General features: G+C 43.0%; 2 protein-coding genes across 2 annotated transcripts in view; both read left to right on the forward strand.

Annotated features, from left to right (window-relative positions):
• The window catches only part of LOC123774780 (G-protein coupled receptor 52), a 5,909-nt gene extending 870 nt beyond the window's left edge, over window positions 1-5,039 (forward strand). The window contains exons 1-2 of the mRNA XM_045769377.2: window positions 1-710; window positions 1,927-5,039. The exon at window positions 1-710 is cut by the window's left edge and continues 870 nt beyond it. Coding sequence (XP_045625333.1) covers window positions 3-710; window positions 1,927-2,277 — 1,059 coding nt within the window. The 5' untranslated portion in view covers window positions 1-2 and the 3' untranslated portion in view covers window positions 2,278-5,039. The remainder of the gene's footprint in view (window positions 711-1,926) is intronic.
• Window positions 1-25,545, forward strand: part of LOC123774778 (uncharacterized) — a 285,909-nt gene that overhangs the window by 126,929 nt on the left and 133,435 nt on the right. The window contains exons 4-5 of the mRNA XM_045769374.2: window positions 23,536-23,657; window positions 24,129-24,236. Of these exons, the coding sequence (XP_045625330.2) occupies window positions 23,536-23,657; window positions 24,129-24,236 (230 nt within the window). The remainder of the gene's footprint in view (window positions 1-23,535; window positions 23,658-24,128; window positions 24,237-25,545) is intronic.

The following is a 25,545-nucleotide window of genomic DNA, read 5'->3' on the forward strand; positions in this document are numbered from 1 at the left end:
AAATGTTCAACAGGAGCGGTAATGTTAATTGCAGTCACATGTTCAGGGACGATAATCCCCCTTCTTGGATGAACGTGTTCTGGCAGTGCATGTCCCTAGTGCTGGTGGGTGAGAGTGTTCTCACCGTCTACGTCATCAGGAGATGCCCCAAAATGAGACAAAAGACATCAACGAAGCTTGTCACTAACCTGGCCGTCAGTGGAGGCTTGTGTGGCTGTCTCGTCTTCATCTTGACCATAACTAGACTGATGCACAGGCTGAGAGAAGCGACGGTGTGGTGCATCATCATCCTCCCACGTTACTTACACATCGTCTCCGTCCTCTGCCTCTCCTGTCTGGCTCTCGATCGCTACTTGGCCATCTGTTGGCCACTGCGGTACAACGATCTACTGACGGACTCCCGCTGCAAGGTTCTGGTCTTGGGCTGCTGGGCTGTGCCGGTGTTAACGTTCATCGTACTACTCCCAAGTACCAAGTTCAGCTGTTTCCATCCCTCACCGTTCCTCACAGGGTACTTGACTGTGTTCACCGTGGCGTCCCTGGCGGTGGTGCTGATGTACGTACTGATGGCGCGAGAGTTCCGGCGGCGTCGACATGAGATGGAACATGCCAACAAAACTATGGAGGAGGACAACCGCCGCATCAGAGTGAAGACAGCCATTGATGTCCTCATTATCGTTTTCCTTAAGTTGCTCTTGGCTGTCCCTGATGTGAGTATGAGAACCAGGTGTTGGTGTTGTATGGTGAGTGACTTAGCCACTCACTTCTCATTTAATCCAGTTGAATTCCTATGCATCAAATTCTCCTTCAAACGCCACTCACTTTCATCTCTTATGTTCCAAGAAGTAAGATACGGGGCAAATAACATGTTTGTTAGAGAGAGACTAGAAATAGATGGAACACAAATGTCCCAGTTGGCACGATATCCAAGTTCAACTTTAATTCAACGCTTAATCAGCGTTATCAGCATTGATTCAAGCGTTACTGTCGCTTATTGTGACGACTGGGGTTGAGGAGGCGGTGTGCTCCGTGGTGCTGGACCAGATTACCTAACACCAGCTGACTGAACGTCTAGTCAAAATATATAACTTGAAAAGCTCGCTGTAAGAGACACCTCTGAGGTCACATTTACACGTAATTCATGATACAAAATATTTTGTTGAATATTCTGACCAAATTCTTCGTTTTTTGTTGTTGTGTCACTCTTGGAGTTGTGTCACTCTTGGAGTTGTGGCACTCTTGGAGTTGTGGCACTCTTGGAGTTGTGGCACTCTGGGAGTTGTGGCACTCTTGGAGTTGTGGCACTCTTGGAGTTGTGGCACTCTTGGAGTTGTGGCACTCTTGGAGTTGTGACACTCTTGGAGTTGTGGCACTCTTGGTGAGGCTGACTCCAAGCATCTGGCGTCCATCCTTGGATAAACAGACAGACATTCTGTATTATAGATATAGGTAACAAGTTTCTAAGCAGATAAATTTTGGCGCTTGTGGCCTCATAGTCCCAGTGTGGATGACCGGAAAAGGTAGACTAAATCATATTTGGTGTTCATCAATTAATTACTATTTTTTACACAACATTTTCAATGATGTTGATAAGAAACGTAAACGTAAATATTTAGGCTAACTTTATGTAAATCTTAGGTCTTAAGATCGACATCACAATTGAATTAATATTAAATTCTGTATATCTAAGGAAGGCTAGGTAGCATATCTTGCAAATATCTAGATATTTTTAACTCTTTGCAAAAAGGAAAATCGTAGCAAGAATTTCTTCCGATTATTTGACAATTTTGCGCATACGGATTGACATAAGATTAATTCTACCATTTAAGTGATATAATGGCGAACACGAACTTTCATTTAATCAGTATATGGGATAATAAGGTTTGAAGGAAACCCTTACACTAATACGGTACATTTTGTGCGCAGGTGATAGTGAACCTACTGAGGGTGGTGCAGGTGATAGAGTGGGACTACACCTATGTCTTCGCTCCGCTGTTGATGCTGCTCCACGAGATGATCTGCCTTCCCCTCATTTCCTGGAGAAATGCAGACTTCCGCGCCGCCCTCTACTCCAGCTGCCGCACCTTCAGGAAGACGTGTTGCCCACGACACGCCGCCAAAGCTCCCAGTGACAGTGATTCATCAAAGAATATTAAATTGGTCACCAGAGACAGCCAGATCTCTAATAACGTTTCTCAGGTCACCCAAGCCAGCGAACTCTCTAAAGATATTTTCCAGACCGCCCAAGAAAGTCATCTCTCAGATACCATTTCCTAGTTCACTCAAGACAACGAGCCAGATGAAGATATTTCCAAGTTCATCCCAAGGTCGTCAGCTTTCTGAAGATATTCCCCAGTTCTCCCAACGCAGTTATCCAAGGACTAGCAAGGGTTGACTTGAACATCTGCCTTTGTGAAGAAGATATTTGCTCCGGAAATACGACGCAGAAGGAATTGCGTGATGGAAATATTCTGAGCTGTACACAATATTAGTGAATCATTTTACTGTAGACTCTTGTGTGTACGTGTATAATATGTATAAATATGTGTTTGTGTGTACATATCACCAGCAAATTAACACGTGGTGTGATAACGTATAACCAGGAAGGAAAATGGCAAAAATGAAATACATGAGCTTCATTGTGCCAATTTTAGCACATCGTTAAAAATAAATTTTTAGTGAGACCAATCACAAAATTAGATGGGATAATTCTTGTATAATTTATCCCCAACGCTGTGGTTCTAAAAGGGAAAATAATAGAATTTACTTTTATAAACAATAATCCAAATTTTAATGTCTCCTCAGGGCAGTGGTTACCAGATTTGGTGAGTGTTTATGTAACAAGGAAGTTATTACCCAATGCTTACACCTCCCCTCAGGACACCTGACATGACGCCATAAAAGCAGCTATAGCCACCAGTCTCGCTCACTGCTGAAGAGGGTCCCCGTTTGGGACCTAAATATACAGTATTTAATATGATATTAACTATATAGTATATTTACAATATATTTATACAACATATATACTGTAAATATGCAGTATATTAAGCATGTATCTTTACATTTATGTTATTCTTCCCTTTGGAAGGAAGCTGAAAAATTAACTCTCCAAAATTCACTTTGCAATTTACACGTGATACTTTACACGTGTCGCTGAAGGTCGCGTTTCCTTCAATCTCTCTTGAGCATCTTCAGAGGGGAAAGTTGCTGCCCAGTAGCAGGGATTATATTATATACACTATGTTTATGCATCTTGTTTAGGGAACCACACATTTACAATGCTATCCAGCATATATACATTTTTCTTCTGTCCTCCATGGACAGATCTGTTAAACATATAGTTCAGTGATTTATTGAACAATCAACCACAGAAGGTGATTGTAGTGATAATAAAATGCTAATCTAACCTACTTAGATAAATACACAGATTTACGTCTGTCCTACATAAACAGTGTTCGATGTGTCTTTTTACATAATGTTATTGATGTGTATTTACAAAGGTGAAATACAGTTCTGACCAGTTTAAACATATCCTGTATATACATGCATACATATATACATATACATATTGTGACGAGAATCTGGAATAGAGCAGTAACTATTCTGGCAAGTCTTGTGTCAGTCGCACATTAATAAAAAAAACCAAAGTAAACAAAAACTGCTTGATACCTCTGTGGTGTGAGAGCCGCGGGTAAAAAACAAAAAGAATAAAAACTTCAAACATTTAATATAATATAAAATGACTAATTTTACACAAAATGACAAGTAACAATTAATGAAAACAAAACCTCTTATCCACTTGGTTTACACACAATCAAAAGAGAAATATTTACATGTGAAATTTACGTTAAATAACAAAGGTGAAGGCAATATTTTGTACAAATTAGCTATGTGCGTCTACCGTCACCCAGAGGCGAGAGTAGATGTTACAGCTATGAGCACCCGAAGGGTAGTCTGTTGAGCTAGACGCTGGCAAACCTTTATATATGGGGCATGACGTCATAGTTGGCACGAATTCTGGAGTTTTAACACGCAGCCGGCAGTTAAACGATCGAGAAGTGTCGTTAGCTGGTGGCGTCTGGTCCACCTCTGAGACAGCAGGTGTCTCAGGTACTGGAGGGGGGGGGGGAGCAGGTGTGTCTAGACACCAATACGTTTGAGCACATGTTGTTGTCGTTGATGTTGAATCTTGAGGTCGGAGCATGCAGATACGTCGGTGAAGAAGCGGTAAAGGAACAGGCAGGGTCTACTGCTAGGCAGGAGCCAGATTCACGAAGCAGTTACGCAGGTACTTACGAACGTTTACGTCTTTCCCCAATCTTTGACGGCTTTAGTTACATTTATTAAACAGTTTACAAGAATGAAAACGTCCCAATCAACTTTTGTTATTGTTATAAACAGCCTCCTGGTGCTTCGGAGGTCATTAACAGTTTAATAATTGTAAACAAAGCCGCCAAAGATTGAGAAAAGATGTATAGATTCGTAAGTGTTTGCGTAACTGCTTCGTGAATCTAGCCCCAGATTACCATAACAATATATATATACATACAAACACATACACATACATACACATATACACACATATATATACATTTATGCCTCTCCTACTTTGATATTGTAAGATAGCTGCTATATAAACCAGTATGATATTAATCACTTAACCACTGAAGGTGATTAGGGTGCTTTTACAAGCTCAGGTTATAGTTACATCACAAACACTGTATAACCGATGCATTACATTGTCAGTCTTGGGTACAAGTCTAATATATCATCAAGTGTTCCAGTATTCATATAGTATTTACAGAGTTCAGCATACCTCAGCCCAGGAGAGCAAAAGTCAGTCACTATGGGACATTCTACAATATAATGTTCAAGGGAGTGCATGTTTTCTCTTTCACAAAGTTGACAAAGTAACGCAGCCTAGGAAGCGTTTTGTGTAGGGGTTACAGAACGATCTTGTCCTCGCGGACATGTCTGAGTCTTGGTCCTTAAACCATTATGCGGGAGGAATTTTTAAATATTAAAACTTCCAAGATTTTTGTCACTATTTTATTTTCCCCCACAGAAGTGTTGATCATTTGAGAATGTTGATCACTCGAGAGGGAGTTGTATATTGGTATTGGACTGGTCTAGTTCGCTGCATTTGCCAAGTGATCGTTAATGCAGTAGTCTGTTTGGGAATGAAAAACACTTTTCAAATGATTTACACAGCCCGTCCTCAAGCCAGGCTCGTTAAAGCTGCGGCCGTCCTCCAAGACGCATTCGTAAATATTCATATTGTGTGTTAGAAATAAGTTTGTTCTTATTTATATATTTATTTTATTATGCATTAATGTTCTGTATATACTTAGGCGTAGATAAGGTGCTTAGAATCTTTTGGCGATTATTTGTATTCAACCCGTCCTCAGTCTATGTTCATTCCATCCGGCGGTTGACCCCCAAAGACGCATTCATAAATTTTAACATGCTGTTGATTCAAAATAGGAATTTTCTATAATTGTTGTTCTATAACACTGTTGTCCCTACAGTGTTGCACCCACAGTGCATCTTCGACAATTTCAGTCTCTTCAGAATGCGTGTGGTGCATAGTAGTGTTTCCTGGAGAGCTCATTAGTGGTGCTTTGTTCCACCACTACCCTACACACTCACACATACAAGTGTTCCACCACTACCCTGCACACTCACACATACAAGTGTTCCACCACTACCCTACACACTCACACATACAAGTGTTCCACCACTACCCTACTCACTCACACATACAAGTGTTCCACCACTACCCTACACACTCACACATACAAGTGTTCCACCACTCCCCTACACACTCCCACATACAAGTGTTCCACCACTCCCCTACACACTCACACATACAAGTGTTCCACCACTCCCCGACACACTCACACATACAAGTGGAAATTAACTACAGTACTTTAGACAAAATTCACTGTGTTTCCAAAGAAGTAGAGAATAATGCAAAGTTGAGTGCTAGGTATGTAGACCAAGGGCTTGGGTATCTACTTACGAAACCGGTACAGCTTTCCTCAATCATGACAGGTTAATTTGTATTTATTAAATTGTTTAGGAGTTGCGAAGTTTTAGAAGATTGTCCATAATGATAATAACCTTTGTCGAGAACGACCTCGCAGCGTTTCCAAGCTTGTAAACTGTTTATTAAATCCAGACTAAGCTGTTGCACTAGAGAAAACATGTATAGCTTTGGTCGGTGGACAGGTGAATGTTTGATCAATCTTGGCCCACTTAGCGTTCATGAAAATAAAGGACCTACCAAACCAGTGCTGAGTGGTGTTATCACCAGTGAAGTACGGGATTTGACCCTGAATTATTTTGAGGGTCACTATCTCACTCATGGCCTCGACGAAGACAGGAAGCCGACGGTTTGTCAAAGGCCCCCTCCCCCCCCCCCCCCCGCCATTCCTTACTATAAATAAAGAGGTACCATACAGTAAATTAGAAATAATTAAACTTCAGTGTTATGTTATTTCTCTTTTTTCATATGAATAGTTTGTATAATAAGGTGTTCAGTACATGTAACATTAGTGACTCGAGGGTTGGATGATATTGGTGCAGATGTACCACATCTGCACCGGTGGCTGAGCGGACAGAACACTGGACGCGTGATCCTGCGGTCCCGGGTTCGATCCCGGGCGCCGGCGAGAAACAACGGGCAGATTTTCTTTCACCCTGATGCCCCTGTTACCTAGCAGTAAATAGGTACCTGGGAGTTAGTTAGCTGTCACGGGCTGCTTCCTGTGGGTGGAGGCCTGGTCGAGGACCGAGCCGCGGGGACACTAAGCCCCGAAATCATCTCAAGATAACGTCTTCCCCGCCTCTCAATGGGCCTGTGAGCAGTTCTGTTTTTCAATGTTCAAATATGGCAACCTATGTCATATCAAAACCGGATATCCTAGCACGCTGAACTGTGGAATAGCCCAGTTGTGTTGTTTACAAGCTCAGGCGAGCGTGCTCTTGGCAACTATGTAATCTTACTGTTGCTTATAACCCTACCGAGGCTCTAATTCTACGGCTAAACGATACGTCCACAACTGTGTTATTTACATATTGGAAATCTTGTTTTCTGTTGTAAGGGGAAAGGACGATGGCGTACAACCGCTCAAGCTTTGCTACAGTTTATATAATTTAACTTAAACCTATTCTAACTAAACCCAACTTAACCAAATCAAAATGAAGTTAATGTTAGACAAATGGTATTTAAGACATGACCTTTCACAATCTTAAATCCTCACATCCGCCTGCCCAACCATCCTTCACATAGCGTCGACTTCGTCTCTCTTCACTGGGCAACCCGTTCTCGCACTTGCTTACAGTCAATATTGGCTTATTTAATAAATGCATATGTGACATACTAATTGATTGTGAATATTTTAGTTTGCCTTGAAAAGCTTCATAGAAAACACCAACCTCACCTAACCTTCTTAGTATGTTAAGCACTGGGTAACCAGAATGTGGTGTTGTAATAGATTTTGAGTCACCACCATCGTTCACAGAGCGAGGGAACTGTCAAAACTCCCACTCTTGGGTAACACTGACCCTCTTCCCCACTCACTCGCGTTAGTACAAGAGTCTTGTCAATAGTCAGTCAGTCAGTCAGTGTCAGTCAGTCAGTCAGTCAGTCAGTCAGTCAGTCAGTCAGTCAGTCAGTCAGTCAGTCAGTCAGTCAGTCAGTCAGAAAGTCTCAATCTTCAGCTCTTATTTTGAGTTTAACCAAATCTAATTTATGCTCAACACGAGAATAATATATATATATATATATATATATATATATATATATATATATATATATATATATATATATATATATATATATATATATATATATATATACATATATATATATATATATATATATATATATATATTATATATATATATATAAATATATATATATATATATATATATATATATATATACATTATAAAAATTCGTCATAGACAACGTGATGACTATACACATCCTAATGTTTACAAAATATAGCAGTATTCATTCGTCTACTGTAGGAAATGATTATTATTATTAGTTAATGTCCATCATGTATATACTGTAGTCCTGAACATAGTCCAGGACCAAAATACACTCTCAGTGCATAGTATGAACCCGTTCTCGCACTTTCGTTTAGTAAATATTGACTTATTGAATACGTGCATATATGACATACTAAACATACTAGTTTACCTTGAAAAGCTTCATAGAAAACATCGACCTTACCTAACCTTCTTAGTATGTTAAGATAAGCATCTTATTGCTTCGTAATTACAATTATTACTTAACCTATTATAGGTATAGGTTAAGTAATAATTGTAATTACGAAGCAATAAGATACTTATCCTAACAGAGTAAGAAGGTTAAATAAGGTCGGTGTTTTCTATGAAGCTTTTCAAGGCAAACTAAAATATTCACAATAAATTAGTATGTCACATATGCACGTGTTTAATAAGTCAATATTGACTATACGAAAGTGCGAGAACGGGTTGCAACCTGATAGGTCTCTCCTGTCATCACTTGCGCTTCGTGCATGATGATCAGGACTGCCATTTGCAACCACACTGTACCCACGGAACGGAACGGAACTGTCAGGGAAAAGCGCCAAGCCATTACGACTATATAGCACTGGGAAGGGGGTCGGGATAAGGATTAGGGGTGGAACGGGAGGGAAGGAATGGTGCCCAATCACTTGGACGGTCGGGGATTGAACGCCGACCTGCATGAAGCGAGACCGTCGCTCTAGCGTCCAGCCCAAGTGGTTGGGCTACACTGTACCCACGTGCACTTGCATTGATCTGTTCTTCTGTACTCCTTTCCTCATTTATTCTGTCACGGTGCTCCTGCGTTGATTCAATTTGCAGTTACATTGTTAGTCTTTTCTTGAACACAAGATTGTTCTTACTTAGCTAAATGAAACTATGGGCTTCAATTCCTGACTCCATTATGTGCCTTTCTGACCGTTTCCACCACCGCGGCACCGCCCACGGGATGGGTATGGGGTCCACCACCGCCCACGGGATGGGTATGGGGTCCACCACCGCCCACGGGATGGGTATGGGGTCCACCACCGCCCAGGGGGGAGGGGAGGGGATGGGTATGGGGCGCATACTCACTAGACTAACTCCTCTTGAACACTCACAAAGGAGCATTATAACACCAAGTGATGTCCTGGGTAGTGAGCTGTCTTCGAATGTCAGGAAATCATCTCCTCGCTTTGGCTCGACCAATCAAGTAGTGATTTCCGTTGATGATACATTCCCTGAAAAAGTTGCAATAACTTCAGTTGCATTTCAAAGCAGATATTGCGCCGTGCCACTTGCAGTCTTCATATTACGAGGCAACGTTACCACAGATTCTAAGAAGTGAATAATGTTCCTTATTTTAGCACTCCAAGAAGAAACTGTAGAGAAAAACATCAAAATATCTGGTGAAATCTTTTTCCCGGAAATTTCTGGGCAGGCAATTAATGGGGAAAAGCAGCTTATAGGAGAGCAGTGGGAAGTGGTTACGAGGTGTTCTGGGAAGCAACTGACGAGTCTCCCTCAGCTGGGATGTCAACAAGGACTCACGATAACTCGCTTCACTGTAATATATATATTTCCCTTAACATATAGTGGTATGTTGCATCTCTGTGACAATAACAGAGATATCAATATGACATATCTCTAAATTCAGCTTGTTAAACTGTATTTTCTAGTAAGCATTTACTGTATTAGTATTAAGTAACAATAGATCAGTCCCTTTACATGTAGACGATGAGTCAGAAGTGTCATTCGTCCAGCAGGTGTTTCAGAAGTGCCATTCGTCAGCAGGTGTTTCAGAAGTGCCATTCGTCAGCAGGTGTTTCAGAAGTGCCATTCGTCAACAGGTGTTTCAGAAGTGCCATTCGTCCAGCAGGTGTTTCAGAAGTGCAATTCGTCCAGCAGGTGTTTCAGAAGTGCCATTCGTCAGCAGGTGTTTCAGAAGTGCCATTCGTCAGCAGGTGTTTCAGAAGTGCCATTCGTCAACAGGTGTTTCAGAAGTGCCATTCGTCCAGCAGGTGTTTCAGAAGTGCCATTCGTCAACAGGTGTTTCAGAAGTGCCATTCGTCCAGCAGGTGTTTCAGAAGTGCCATTCGTCAACAGGTGTTTCAGAAGTGCCATTCGTCCAGCAGGTGTTTCAGAAGTGCCACTCGTCAGCAGGTGTTCATTTTCTGTCACTGTCCTTCACATTCTACTCTACTCATTCCTTGTTACTTCTCGCACTCTCTTCATCTCTCTTGCACACCTTTTCTCGTATACCTCTTTCCCACCCTTCCACTTCCTGGCCTCCTCTTCTCTCGTTATTCTGCTCAATATTTTTCGTTTCTTCCTCTCTGTCTCACCATTACTCTCTTCCTTTCTCTCACCTATATCCTTACCAGTTTCTCTCCCCTCTCGAAATTTCCTTTCTCCTGATTTTAGTCTCTAATTTTCTCATTTTTCCCCCTTTCCTTCCACTAGTTTTCCCTTGCACCCTCTCCCCTGTTTGTCCCCATGTACCACATTTCCAACTCTTTACTACACTCTCTTATGTTATTATGCCTTTTCATTCTTGCCCCCCTCTTCTAACTATTCTTTCCTCTCTTTGCTCTCTCTCTCCCTGCTCTGCTCTTTCTGCTCGCTCGCTCCTCTCTGCTCTCTTACCCCCTCTCTGCTTTCTGGATAATATGGTAAGCGGCAGCTGAGAATGTGTCGTGAAGAATGGACTCTCTAGAAATTGTCACTAAGTCGTCTTATGCTGAAGTTGATGACTGCCACACTTATGCTCCATAGAGCTGGGGAAGATAACTTTTCTGGAGGCTCGCATATTTTTTCATTCCTATTTTCCTGTTCATGTTTTCCTTCCATCTTCAAAACTCGTTCAATGTTATGATTGTAGTGATTAATGGTGCTTATGAAAATATAATTTGCTATTTCTATTAGATATTAAGAAAAAATTAATGGGGAAAGCAGCATGAAGAGTCAGTAGAACATGACTTACACCAACCCCTTCAGAATTGGTCTTCACGGGGGTTCAAGGGCGACCTGGAGGTCCAGCTTCCAACGTAGCACCCTAGCTACAGCCTGGGGGTCTAGACTGCGCGTTTTATACTGCCTATGCATGGCACCAGCATTCCTAGCTACAGACCATGAATGTTGTACTGACCAATGTATACCTTTAGGATTGCAGGCTACAGACCATGTATTATGTTCTGTTGACCAGACCACACACACTAGAAGGTGAAGGGACGACGACGTTTCGGTCCGTCCTGGACCATTCTCAAGTCGATTGTGTTCTGACCTGTTTGGGTCATCTTGTTAAGATCGATCTTTTGCTAGATGAACATGGCTTCTTACCCTGGAAACACAAACCTAAACTGTCTCTATTTTCCGCTTGTTACAACTTGTAATAAAGTTGTTACATCTTGGCTTAACGTGTTTATGGCGTATTAGAACGTTGTTACAACTTGGTATATTGGTTGTTATAACTGGTTAGGAGGTGTTAAAACTTGTTTGAACGTTGTACCAACGTCGTAGTTTCGGTGTGTGTTTGGCTTCTTACGCACTTGTGAACACATTAGTAAATAATATTTCTGTAAGTTTTTTAATGTCTTGGAAGTAATGGATAATTTATTTTTATTGGTAATTTATTATTAATTCTTGTTCATAAAACCCAATTTATTTTTACATGCTGTGAAGAAGGGATGAAAGAAAATTGCTAAAATCCAAATGGTTAAGTAGAGATGCCTTTTTTTTTTGCATTTCAAAGGCATCTTGACAAGTAAATTCAACTTTGTATGAATCTGTGAATCTGCGTTTGTTAAGCAATTTCAGTTTTTATTCATAATTTTTATCAATCTGTAAGATAATGGAAATCTAGGTATGTTTGAGTGCTGAGAGTCAGAGAATCTTTAATTACCACGCAATTACCGCAATCTTTATTCAGTAAGATACTGCAAGATACTTCACCAAGATAACAAAGGAAGCATGTACATGCTTTAATAATTTCTCCCGACATATAATTTATTTAAATAATGTTTACTGCCATATTTAGAAACATTCGTCAATGATTTCCCATAAATCACATTGTTTACACACTTGAAGGCTCTTGACTTGATAGAACAAGAAATTTAGCTTCGTTCTTTGCTATTAGTTTCTATGAATTCCTTAAGATATTTGCTTTGACCGAATTCATATACAGCATACATGTGGGAGACTTCTCAGCCAAGATGCATTAGTAACTGAAGCTGCTCTTTTTCCTGATTACAACAAATACTTGCACTCATTCACTCACACATTTATTCACACAGACACACACTTTCACTCACAAACCCATCCATACACACAGTCATTCACCTGTACAATCATCCTCTCACACATTCACCTACACACTCATCCACTCACCCATTCATTCACCCACACACTCATTCACCCACACATACATTCGTTCACTACACATACTCATCCACGCACATTCATTCACCCACACACTCATCCACCCACAAATTCATTCACCCACCCATACATCCACCCTCACATTCATCCACCCTCACATTCATCCACCCTCACATTCATCCACCCTCACACGTTGAAAATTATTTAACCTATATGTAATATATGGCTGTTGGGTCCCACACAAAACCTTGTGGTATAAATATATGAAGCATTTAATCAAATTTTGAAATAGGCTCTTCAGTGATTATTTCATTTAAATTTAACTTTAATCTTGAGTATTTAATCAGCTCAGGTGGCTGAAGTTCATTCTTAAGTAATTAACTCCTTTTGTTAACATCACTGAATGGATTAAATCTCATTTATAAATTTGAAGAGTGATTATTTTGTAATTTCACATAATATTTAAGTAAGAGATAATATGGTCTTAGCTGCCAAGGTGAGTGAGGTCTGAGAGTGATTGGTCTCGTGTGTCCTCAGTGGCTATTTGGTGTACTTGTGCCCGGTACCTGTGTACACTAGTAGGCAGGTGTCGCCCGGTACCTGTGTACACTAGTAGGCAGGTGTCGCCCGGTACCTGTGTACACTAGTAGGCAGGTGTCGCCCGGTACCTGTGTACACTAGTAGGCAGGTGTCGCCCGGTACCTGTGTACACTAGTAGGCAGGTGTCACCCGGTACCTGTATACACTAGTAGGCAGGTGTCACCCGGTACCTGTATACACTAGTGTGCAGGTGTCGCCCGGTACCTGTATACACTAGTAGGCAGGTGTCACCCGGTACCTGTATACACTAGTAGGCAGGTGTCACCCGGCATGGGCACCCTAGCTACAGGCACCACGGGCACCCTATCTACAGGCACCAGGGGCACCCTAGCTACAGGCACCACGGGCACCCTAGCTACAGGCACCAGGGGCACCCTAGCTACAGGCACCACGGGCACCCTAGCTACAGGCACCACGGGCACCCTAGCTACAGGCACCACGGGCACCCTAGCTACAGGCACCACGGGCACCCTAGCTACAGGCACCAGGGGCACCCTAGCTACAGGCACCACAGGCACCCTAGCTACAGGCACCAGGGGCACCCCTAGCTACAGGCATCAGGGGCACCCTAGCTACAGGCACCACGGGCACCCTAGCTACAGGCACCACGGGCACCCTAGCTACAGGCACCACGGGCACCCTAGCTACAGGCACCACGGGCACCCTAGCTACAGGCACCACGGGCACCCTAGCTACAGGCACCAGGGGCACCCTAGCTACAGGCACCACGGGCACCCTAGCTACAGGCACCACGGGCACCCTAGCTACAGGCACCACGGGCACCCTAGCTACAGGCACCATGGGCACCCTAGCTACAGGCACCACGGGCACCCCTAGCTACAGGCACCACGGGCACCCTAGCTACAGGCACCACGGGCAGCGTAATGACCACTTGGACCCGTGCTCTATGTTCACACAAAATTAGATTTCTGTGGTTATAATTAGAGGTTCATTGTTAGCCTTTCCCCTGAAGAGGCGGCGAGGGGTCTTGTTGTGAAGTGCATGAGAATGAATGCGCGTGTGAGTGAATCGAGTGAGTGAGTTCGCGAGTGAACGAGTGTGAGGGTGGATGAGTGTGTGGATGAATCCCCGGCGGCCTAGTCATGGTAGCACCGGCCTCCTGGTTGTGGCTTTACCGTTCACGTTACAGTGAACACCGGGGGCGTTGTGATAGTAATTATCTCAGGCATTGATCGAGGGGAGTGGGGGGGGGGGCGAGTGAGAGAGGGAGGAACAAGTGACGAAGGGAGGGAGACAGGGGGAAGGGGAGGGAGATAGAGACAGGCGGAGGAAGGGAGAAAACAGTAACTAAAAACAGGAAACAACATAGGAACATTAACCTCATAGACAGATGATAACATTTAAGAACGTAATAACGTTCTAGAGAAACGTTAAGTAGGAAACATCACCTCCACACACACACATGTTAACTTATATACATCACCTCCATACACATGTTAACTAACAAACATCACTCACACACACACATGTTAACTAACAAACATCACTCACACACACATGTTAACTAACAAACATCACTCACACACACACATGTTAACTAACAAACATCACTCACACACACACACATGTTAACTAACAAACATCACTCACACACACACACACATGTTAACTAACAAACATCACCTCCACACACACATGTTAACTAACAAACATCACCTCCACACACACATGTTAACTAACAAACATCACCTTCACACACACATGTTAACTAACAAACATCACTCACACACACACATGTTAACTAACAAACATCACCTTCACACACACATGTTAACTAACAAACATCACCTCCACACACACATGTTAACTAACAAACATCACTCACACACACACATGTTAACTAACAAACATCACTCACACACACATGTTAACTAACAAACATCACTCACACACACATGTTAACTAACAAACATCACTCACACACACACATGTTAACTAACAAACATCACCTTCACACACACATGTTAACTAACAAACATCACCTCCACACACACATGTTAACTAACAAACATCACTCACACACACACATGTTAACTAACAAACATCACTCACACACACATGTTAACTAACAAACATCACTCACACACACATGTTAACTAACAAACATCACTCACACACACACATGTTAACTAACAAACATCACCTCCACACACACATGTTAACTAACAAACATCACCTCCACACACACATGTTAACTAACAAACATCACCTCCACACACACATGTTAACTAACAAACATCACTCACACACACATGTTAACTAACAAACATCACCCCCACACATAACGTACAAAAATTAACACCCAGAAACAGATGTTAATACAGCACCACAAACACACACAAACATTCCCACGAGGCCCAGAAAGTCACAAAAGCAGTGGCCACAAATCATTAAACTTTCAAGCCTAAAGAGAACATTTAATTAAAGTCTATATCAACACGGCCACGAGGCTAGCCAGGAAGTTTATGTTCTTTGCGTGGTCCCGGATGGTGGTTGTTTACAAGTACTGACCTCTCAGTGACTACTGCAGGAGAGTGAGCTCTAGCTCCTGGTACCCCGCCTGCTGGTCATGTTGTTGACTTCTGCCATGTCATCCCTTACTCATCCTCCTAGAGAATGTACGGTAAGCGGGTTTTTAATCTGTCTTCGCAAGGAAGGGTTCTATTCCTTCTCTGTACGCGTTCAGGAATGGAATGGAACTATCAGGGGGAAAGCGCCAAGCCATTACGACTATATAGCACAGGAAAGGGGTCAGGATAAAGATCTTGGGATGGGACGGGGGAGGAAAGGAATAGTGCCCAACCACTTGGACGGTCGGGAATTGAACGCCGACCTGCATGAAGCGAGACCGTCGCTCTACCGTCCAGCCCAAGTGGTTGGGAGAATTCATGTCCATTCGTTAGTATGGAGACCAAAACTGAACTGCATAACATAATAAGGGAGAACTTTGGTAAATGTTCTAGGGGAAAGATAAAGCTGAATAATATTAGATATCATATTTCTAATGCTTCTAAAAATAAATTTCACAATCTTATTGGCTGTATTCCATACAGTTATGCATTGATTTTTTGGGCTTGAGATCCAATTAATTTTGTAACTACACAGAACAGAGAAACATTGCAGAATGTCCCAAGCAGATTCGGAAAAGCAAGAAAACTGATCAGCGAAAAATGGCTGCTTGACATCAACTGTTCAAATGTAAGGTAATAAGAAGGCTTAGCTGGTTGAGGGGGGACCAAGAGGCAACACAAGACAACATCAGAGATACTAACGAGCCCTTGAGAACCTCAACATGAATGAGAACACTGAATTCAAATTCCTTAATGACTCAAATTCAATGACACCTAAAGAAAGTCTTAATTACTCAATTCAAACCTGGATGAGGATTCACAGAGCGTTACGAGTCCGCCTAGGAGGCCTGTACCTCGTACCTCGATTATGGAGGGATTTACTAAACAGATTACAAGCCCCAAAACGTTACGGATGAGTCCTTACTCCGTGGTCAGTAAGACCTCGTATCTCTACAGTTGTTTAGTAAATACAGACACAGCTGCCACGATGGAGTTAAGAGGGACGGAGCTCGTAAGAGAATATGTAACTGCTCTGTGAATCCTGACCCCTGATACTAGAACTAACAGAAGAGAACCAGGATATGAGGATCACACAGAACTGATCAATGATGATCACATAGAATTAAGCTCTGATATTGAGCTTTGGGGAGTATAGAGGACTGAGCTGTGACATGATAAGAGTAGGTGTGATAAAAGTCAGCGCAACAAACAGCAGCTCTTCACGGGTTGAATCGCGAAGCCGACGGGCTGACACTCGCCTCACAAACACATATAGTTAAATACACAAACACATCACACCATGAAAAATATGCGTTCGGTTACCCATTGTCTCGTAGGTACACCCACAAGCACCGGTAAGGTCGACAACTGCCGGATTGAACTGCATAAAGACGAACACACACACACTATAACATTCCGAAAGACGAGGTGGACCAGGCACAGGCTGGCCGCTGAAGCCAGACGACACCTGCAGCAGAGGCTCCGTTGGCAGGTGTAGGCGCCACACGCCTCTCAGGGGACACCCCCAAGCCTCCCGAAGAATCCTGGCAGCGTCCTTGTGAATCCCCAGAATGTGGTGGTGACCGTCACGGGGTAAACTTGGGACACACGGGTCGATCTTCCTCTGTTTCACTCCACTACACAAACACCAGTGTTTTGCTCCCGCTTTCTTTCCTCCTCTGACTCTCCACACCAACAATGCCTATTTCTTGCGCCTTGCATTGTGTGTGTGTGCTTAAAATGTATATATATATATATATATATATATATATATATATATATATATATATATATATATATATATATATATATATATATATATATATATATATATATTAAATATGACCGAAAAAGTAAGATTAATAATTCTAACACGAATTTACTCAATATTTCTTATGGTTCTTTTCACTGTTGATGGTAAATGAAAAATCAATTCTGAAAAAAAAAATAAAAAATTAATTTTGGAGAATTGATTTTTCAATTACTATCAACAGTGAAAAGAACCATAAGAAATATTGAGAAAATTCGTGTTAGAATTATTAATCTTACTTTTTCGGTCATAGTTAATAATATATATATATATATATATATATATATATATATATATATATATATATATATATATATATATATATATATATATATATATATATTAATATTAGTTTATTTGGTAGGACCATTCTCAAGTCGAGCTTTCAGTGTAGTAGCCTTCATTCTATGCTCTTCAAGATCGTGGATGGTTGAATCTTAACCCAGACGTGAATAGTGAAGCCTAGTGTGTAGTTACACAGTGAGGAGCCTGAGGAGTGAGTCTGCACACTGGCGATGTGCGTGTGTGTGTGTGCAAAAATTTAACCCACGAAATTCTTATATAAAACCTTAGGCCTATGGGATGTACTGGGGGGAGGCAGGGCAGGTCCCGCCTCCTCCTGGTCATCACCAGGGCAACGGTGGGGCGCCCTGCCTGCTCCTTCATGAAGTATTCAGGGGAGTGGACTCCACCTTCCTTTGTCTGGTTAATCGTTGTGTTTGTTTACGTGTGTAAGCAAGAATGTTTGTGTTTTGCGTGTATCGATGTGTGTTTGTTGCTCGCCTTGATTAATTACGCAGAGTGCTGTTGGATTGTTTGTATATTGATACGGTATTAAAGGTGTTTAATTAATATATTCTCATGTATGCTACACAACTTTCTTTACACGCATAAACGCTAGGGGTGAAAGTAGGAATTTATATTATCAATATTTACGGAACTCGAACTGGAACCCGCTGATTCTATAGGGATTCTGTTAACAACTTCTCTCCTGAGCGGATGCCACCCAAAACAGCGAGATGTTTACAACAGTCGCCCGGCACGCCTCTCCCTTCACTCCACACTCAATTAATTCATACACTTTCAGGTCTATATGTTGACTTACACACACACACACACACACACACACACACACACACACACACACACACACACACACACACACACACACACACACACATACACACCAACAATGGGCAGAGTTTATTTCACCCTATGCCCCTGTTACCTAGCAGTAAATAGGTACCTGGGAGTTAGCCAGCTGTCACGGGCTGCTTCCTCTGTGTGTGTGTGTGTGTGTGTGTGTAGTGGAGGGAAAAATAGTAGTAGTAGTTAGAAACAGTTGATTGACACTTGAGAGGCGGACCGATAGAGCAGAGCTCAACCCTCGCAAGCACAACTAGGTGAATACACACACCTATGGCAGATACTCCCTCCCGTTACCATATATATTTGACCCGTTACCATATACCCGTTACTATATATATCTGACCGGAGTTAAAGAAACAAAAATATTAGAAACCTCTTACAAGAAGAAAGAAAGAGGAGTAACAGATGGATGACAAGGCCAGCAGGATTCTCAACCCCTGATTTGATAAAGATTAAGCCACCCAAAAGGTGGCACGGGCATGAATAACCCGTTCCAATCAAATTACAATGTATTACAAAACAGCGAGTCCACATCCGCCCCAGCTGGTACGGACAATCAAGTGAGCCTTAGAAATACGGAGAATTGAGTGACATGCCATCCTCTCTCGCAGCGTGTGGCGTGACTTGCTTCCCAAGACCCTGTCCGTCCGTTCCTCTGTCTCTCCGTCCGTCCGTCAGTCCGCCCGTTCCTCTCTCTCCGTCCTTCAGTCCGTCCGTTCCTCTGTCTCTCCGTCCTTCAGTCCGTCCGTTCCTCTGTCTCTCCGTCCGTCCGTCAGTCCGCCCGTTCCTCTGTCTCTCCGTCCGTCCGTCAGTCCGCCCGTTCCTCTGTCTCTCCGTCCTTCAGTCCGTCCATTTATGCGTCTGTAAGTCAACCCAGTTATTCATTCGTCTGTCCATCCGTTTGTGTGGAACTGAATATTTCCTGAAAGACACTTTTTATCTACATCCATATCTCCCACGTCCTGAGTTGCGGAGAACTGACATATCTCTCTAGCTGCAACCTGTTCCTCCCATCTAATACATCGCAGTTTTTTACGGAATAGAGTAATCCACTAAGAATGCGACGTGTTAATACAAATCATAGCACCCTAATATTGACGTTTCCAATATATTGGCCTTAATGAGATAGGTTAGGTGGGTTGCTTGGGTTGGTATGTTTCTGGTTAGACAAAACAGTTATATTTGTTACGGAGAGGCAAATGGAGAGAGTTCGGGCTGTGTCTCGTGCTTGCTGGCTCGCCCCACTCTGGTAGCCCCCAGTTCGAACCCTGAGCAGCTTTAGACTGCCACTCTGACTGTCCCTCAGATTATACGGGCTCGCCATAGCCCGTGCTACTTGGAACTTTGTTCCAGGTAGCGAATCTTTAACAACAACAACAACAACCCTCAGATTGGCGGATGGAGTTGTAGGCCAATCATGGCGCTGAATATCCTATCCGGTCCCAGTCCTTGGCTTTAGGCCCAAGTAACGGTGTAAAAATAACATTTCTCTGTATACTTTACTCTGTAGTATGACCTTTTTCTTCATCTCCTTCTTGTTCCTATTGTTTTATTCGTGATTTTCACTCCTCCCTCTCTTCGTCATCCCTCAACTCACTCCCATTCACGACCACTATATGTGACAACAATTTTTTTTTAACGAAATAAGAAATGGAATTGAGATGGTGAAAAAGGGAACTGACTGACATAGCTGCGAGGACGGCTCAGACTACGACGCCATCTCCGCCACGGAGGGAGGAATGATCTTTTGGCTGGTCCATTGTTGGTTGACAATGGTGTACCGGAGCAGGTGGGGCGTAGCACCTTACTCCCCACCACCACCACTCACTCCAAGTGACTGGCTTGTAGTACTGGAGGTTGCTGTGGGCGTGGGGTGGCGCTGTGGGGGACCCAGCTGTGGGCGTGGGGTGGCGCTGTGGGGGGACCCAGTTGTGTACGTGGGGTGGCGCTGTGGGGGGACCAAGCTATGGGCGTGGGGTGGCGCTGTGGGGGGGACCCAGCTATGGGCGTGGGGTGGCGCTGTGGGGGATCAAGCTGTGGGCGTGGGGTGGAGCTGTGGGGGGACCCAGCTGTGGGCGTGGGGTGGCGCTGTGGGGGGACTCAGCTGTGGGCGTGGGGTGGCGCTGTGGGGGACCCAGCTATGGGCGCGGGATAGACCCTGTGGGACAGTGCACTCAGCTGTTAAGGCCCACAAATAAGATGGAAGTGCTGATAGTCAAAATCGAAATACAAACTGTAGTTATTGTCCTCGTACGTAAACCCCAAATGCAAGTCTACAGTAGTTTAGAGACCAACTGATGATAATCGAGGATCATCAAGAAATCATCGCAAACCAGCCCCCAACCATCATCTTGCCCGGTGACCTCAATTTACGGAACATTAAATGGGAAAATATGACAAATTTCGTTATATCTTAAGAAATCCCAAGAAACAGTCTGATTGACGTCATCCCACACATAAAACCTCCAAAGGCTCTTTGACAAATTTCCCTTAAAGCAGCAAATAATAGCACTAGAAAAAATCCTAGATCTTAATCTCCCAAAGATGAACTGATAAGAAACGTAATGATTACCAATACATGTTAAAGGTCTATTAAACCTGATAATCAAATAGAAGAGGAGAATTCAGTAAATTATATCTCAATAACAGATATTAACTGGGAAGTAAAAATCCACGAACTCACAGAAATAAGCTGGGAACAACAGTTGAGTACTGCAAGCCTTAGTCAGAACTTTGAGAGAATCATCACGTACCACTACGAAAAAAGAGAAAATGATGCAAATTAGAAAAAGAAGAGCGCTCTTTATATAGACGAAGAAGAGCTCTCTCTATATAGACCAAGACAACCACAGAACTACTCAAACGTCCCACTCTCTCCTAAGAACCACAAGGAACGTCAGGTAGAAAAATGGAAGCCTAAAAATGTGTAAAAAAAAACACATATATTTGTAAATAAAAAAAATAAAAAATACCATCACAATATGACGTAATAAATAATATTAAGTAAATATAAAATGCTAAACATTGGAACTTAAGAATATTCCCCATTGTTTATATAATGGATAATTATAACAGCATATATTACTTTTCAGGAATTTTTTCCTTACATAATTAGGAATTGGCTTATTTTTAGTAAAATCAGTGAAAGGTACAACCATTTTTTAATAAAGTCATAGAATGATTAAGTAATTATAGTAATTTATTCATTAAAATACAATGTAAAATAAATATTTTTATTACATACGTTCTTTATATATAATAATATTTATAATTTTTAATTTTTATGGTGACCTGACCAACGACCATTCAGTTGGATCCAATTTTTATCAACGTTGCAAAAAATAGGTTAAACACAGAAAATATATATATATATATATATATATATATATATATATATATATATATATATATATATATATATATATATATATATATATATATATATATATATATATATATATTCTGGCCTTCTCTTACTATATTACCTCTAAATAATCCTTTACCGCATCACCGACGCTTCCATCTGGATTTGTTTGGGATTAAACTTAAGACCTCTCAACTGCACGACGGTTGTTAAGACCTCTCAACTGCACGATGGTTGTTAAGACCGTGGTCGTACCCCACTGACCAACTAACAAGAATACTTTATTCCTGAACCTAAGCCGGCACTGTGATTGGCAAAACAATAAGATGACTAATGTTACCCTCACTCTGATTGGTTAAGCGAAAGGCAGTAGTGACCTACGTCCATAAGCAGGTTAACCAGAGCCAAACCCCAACCAACGCTGCAAGAACACGTCCAACCACTTGGGCTGGACGGTAGAGCGACGGTATCGCTTCCTGCAGGTCGGCGTTCAATCCCCGACTGTCCAAGTAGTTGGGCACCATTCCTTTCCCCCGTCCCATCCCAAATCTTTATTCTGATCCCTTCTCAGTGCTTCTGATAATTCCTTCCTTCTGCAAGAGCAGCTTGGTGAATATGGCGTAAGGGGTCTTCTGACAGTGCACTTAAGACCCTTCGTAACACAGCCACTCAAGAAACAGACACATGATGCTTCGCGAATCTAGGTCCTGACTGCCAACCATGAAAACTGGTTAGAGACCGGGCCGCAGCGCCATTGTTCCTTGTGAATAATGAGGTCACGAGGAACCTTCACGAGGTCACCTTCGGGTCACCAGCTGCGGGCGTCGTGAAGGGCCTCGCGTGCCCCAGTAAGCCAGTAAGCAGGAATTCAATCAGAAATTTACTTGGGATGGGAAGACTTGGTGGGTAAATTATGACCTAGTTCGTACAAGGCATCTCTCTCTCTCTCTCTCTCTCTCTCTCTCTCTCTCTCTCTCTCTCTCTCTCTCTCTTGTGTGTGTCTTTCCCTTTTCCCTGTCCCTGTCTCATCAATATAACTTAATAAGCTTTAAATTTAATCAGTAATTACCAAGCTACAAAAAAGTCCAGACGGTCTTGAATTGTTCTTGGACATTTTTTATATTTGATATAAAAGACAGAAAGAGAGAGAGAGAGAGAGAGAGAGAGAGAGAGAGAGAGAGAGAGAGAGAGAGAGAGAGAGAGAGAGAGAGACAGAGAGAGAGCGTGTGTGAGTGAGATGGGTCAGCTAAATGCATACTCGAATGCCTATTTGTTGTCTGTCTGGAAGAGGTGGAGATAAAATGGGTGGAGAGAAGCGGGAGGGGAAGAGGAGGAGAGAGAGTGGGGTAAATAAGGGGGATAGAGAGGGGAGGGTGAGTACGGGAAAGGTATATTTACTTTCAAGTATATTTACAACAGAGTCATCTGGTGGTGTTTCCAAGTGCCCCTGCCCCTGACCCCTTGTTACACTCACACACTCAGCCCCTGACCATTGTGAGAGCTGTACCCCAATCACCCCCCCACACACACATCTTTGAGTGCCCTGTTGTTAAGACACAGTGGGTGAGCGTGGGTGCTAATCATGGGTGTTGTGTCCCGGGCAGGGCGTGGGTCGCGGAGTGACGCTGTACGTGCTGCTGGCCGGCCTGGTGGGTGGACTCCTCATCGTCCTCTCTGTCCTGGTCTTCTGCCGTTTCTGTCTCCCGGACCCCGAGAAGAGTGACACGTGAGTACCCACACCTGCTTCCCTTGTAGCCTGTCTCACCTTGTGGCACCTGTCTCACCTGGTGGTACCTGTCTCACCTGGTGGTACCTGTCTCACCTGGTGGCACCTGTCTCACCTGGTGGCACCTGTCTCACCTGGTGGCACCTGTCTCACCTGGTGGTACCTGTCTCACCTGGTGGCACCTGTCTCACCTGGTGGCACCTGTCGCACCTGGCACCTGCCTTCACAGCCTAGTCTCATTAACACATCCCAACCTGGCACCCTTAATTAATAACTCCCCACACAGGCCCCATTATCACACCCCAGCCTGACCCATTTAACTATCTCACATCAGTCCTTGTAAGACTTTAATGCAGTTCCATTCTATGCAACACGACCGGAATTACTCAACATATAAGTACAAGTGTGTGGAAGTTCAACATGGTTTAAACAGGACTACGTAACACATGCACCTTTGTATCTTGTCTTCAGAGAGCGTAGAGACACGTCCAGCGAGAGAGAGGGCTCCGTGTCCAGGGCAGCAGTGTCGCGCCAGTCCAGCAGCCAGTCTGACCAGTCGAGGCACTCCTTCTCCCCAAGGTACGTGCTACCCATTGTATAATCCCTCTGTGTCTCCCTTACCTCTGCTAGGGTTGTTCCAGGTGGTGATTAGACGGTGTCCAGGTGGTACAGGAACTGTCTCTCACCTCGGGACCTGAGACACGCTGGCTCCTGAAGGTACGTGAGCATTACAAATGTAACCACACGTCCATCTGCGTTGGTTTGGACGTGATGATATACTGCTGCTGTATTTCCAACCCTTCCTATCCCCACAGGACGCATCCAACCTATTTTTTTCCCTCCCATATCCATCTCCAGGCATGCCCTTTTGTTCTCATCTCCCGTCTCGGAGAAGAATGAGAACAGATACCAAAATAAAAACTGATTTCACGTGTGATATACCTTTTAATACACAAAGAAACACATTAACGTGACGTATCACTGGGAAAATGAGTAGGACCCATCAGGCCTAGTCACTGTGATAGAACGACCATGTTACACACAAGTACAGTGCCTAAGAGCTAGTGCAGTGCCAACGATGCAGTTCAGTGCCATAGCATGCGCACTTATCCCCCTAGTGATTATATACACAAGTCAAAGGCGCTTAAATTCCATAGGACTGGAGCTGGGTCGAGGGTGAATGGAAAGTATTCAGTCACATCGGCCTTACCACCTCACCTCGGGCAGCTTCCCTGTGTGTGTGTGTGTGTGTGTGTGTGTGTGTGTGTGTGTGTGTGTGGTGGGAGTGTGCAGTCAGCTGTGACACCACTCACACACAACATGGGCTCATCATCTATAATAAAAAATAAATTGTCATGGGGGAGGAATGTGTCTGTGGTACTCCCAGGTTAATGTCTGGACAGCGTGTCTCCAACAGCGTATTACCTAATAAGATAAACCTTATTATTAGTATTATATATATAAAATCACTAGTATTAAGTTTTGCAGCATGTTAAATTATCACATCTAAAAATATATAAGCAAAATATATAGTTTAAAATGAGTTTTGCCATTTTTTCTTCAGTCACCCAAATGAAAGTACGTTTTCTTTAGCATCCAAAGAGAAAGAAAACGTAAAATTTAGGAGTAACTCAATCTCAATTTAAGGGCCTAATTAATAGTTTTCACCGATATTCGGTCCTACTTCCTTTCACTCAATCCTCCTACCCTTTACCCACTCACTCAGCCCTGCAGCCTTTCACCCCCACTGCTGAATAAGACTTCCTCCTAATCACCTGCCCCCACTACACTCGTTACTGACCCCCCACCACCCCACAGCACTCGTTACTGACCCCCCCACCACCCCACAGCACTCGTTACTGACCCCCCCACCACCCCACAGCACTCG

This window comes from Procambarus clarkii, chromosome 68 (genome assembly GCF_040958095.1).
Source record: "Procambarus clarkii isolate CNS0578487 chromosome 68, FALCON_Pclarkii_2.0, whole genome shotgun sequence".
Lineage (NCBI taxonomy): Eukaryota > Metazoa > Arthropoda > Malacostraca > Decapoda > Cambaridae > Procambarus > Procambarus clarkii.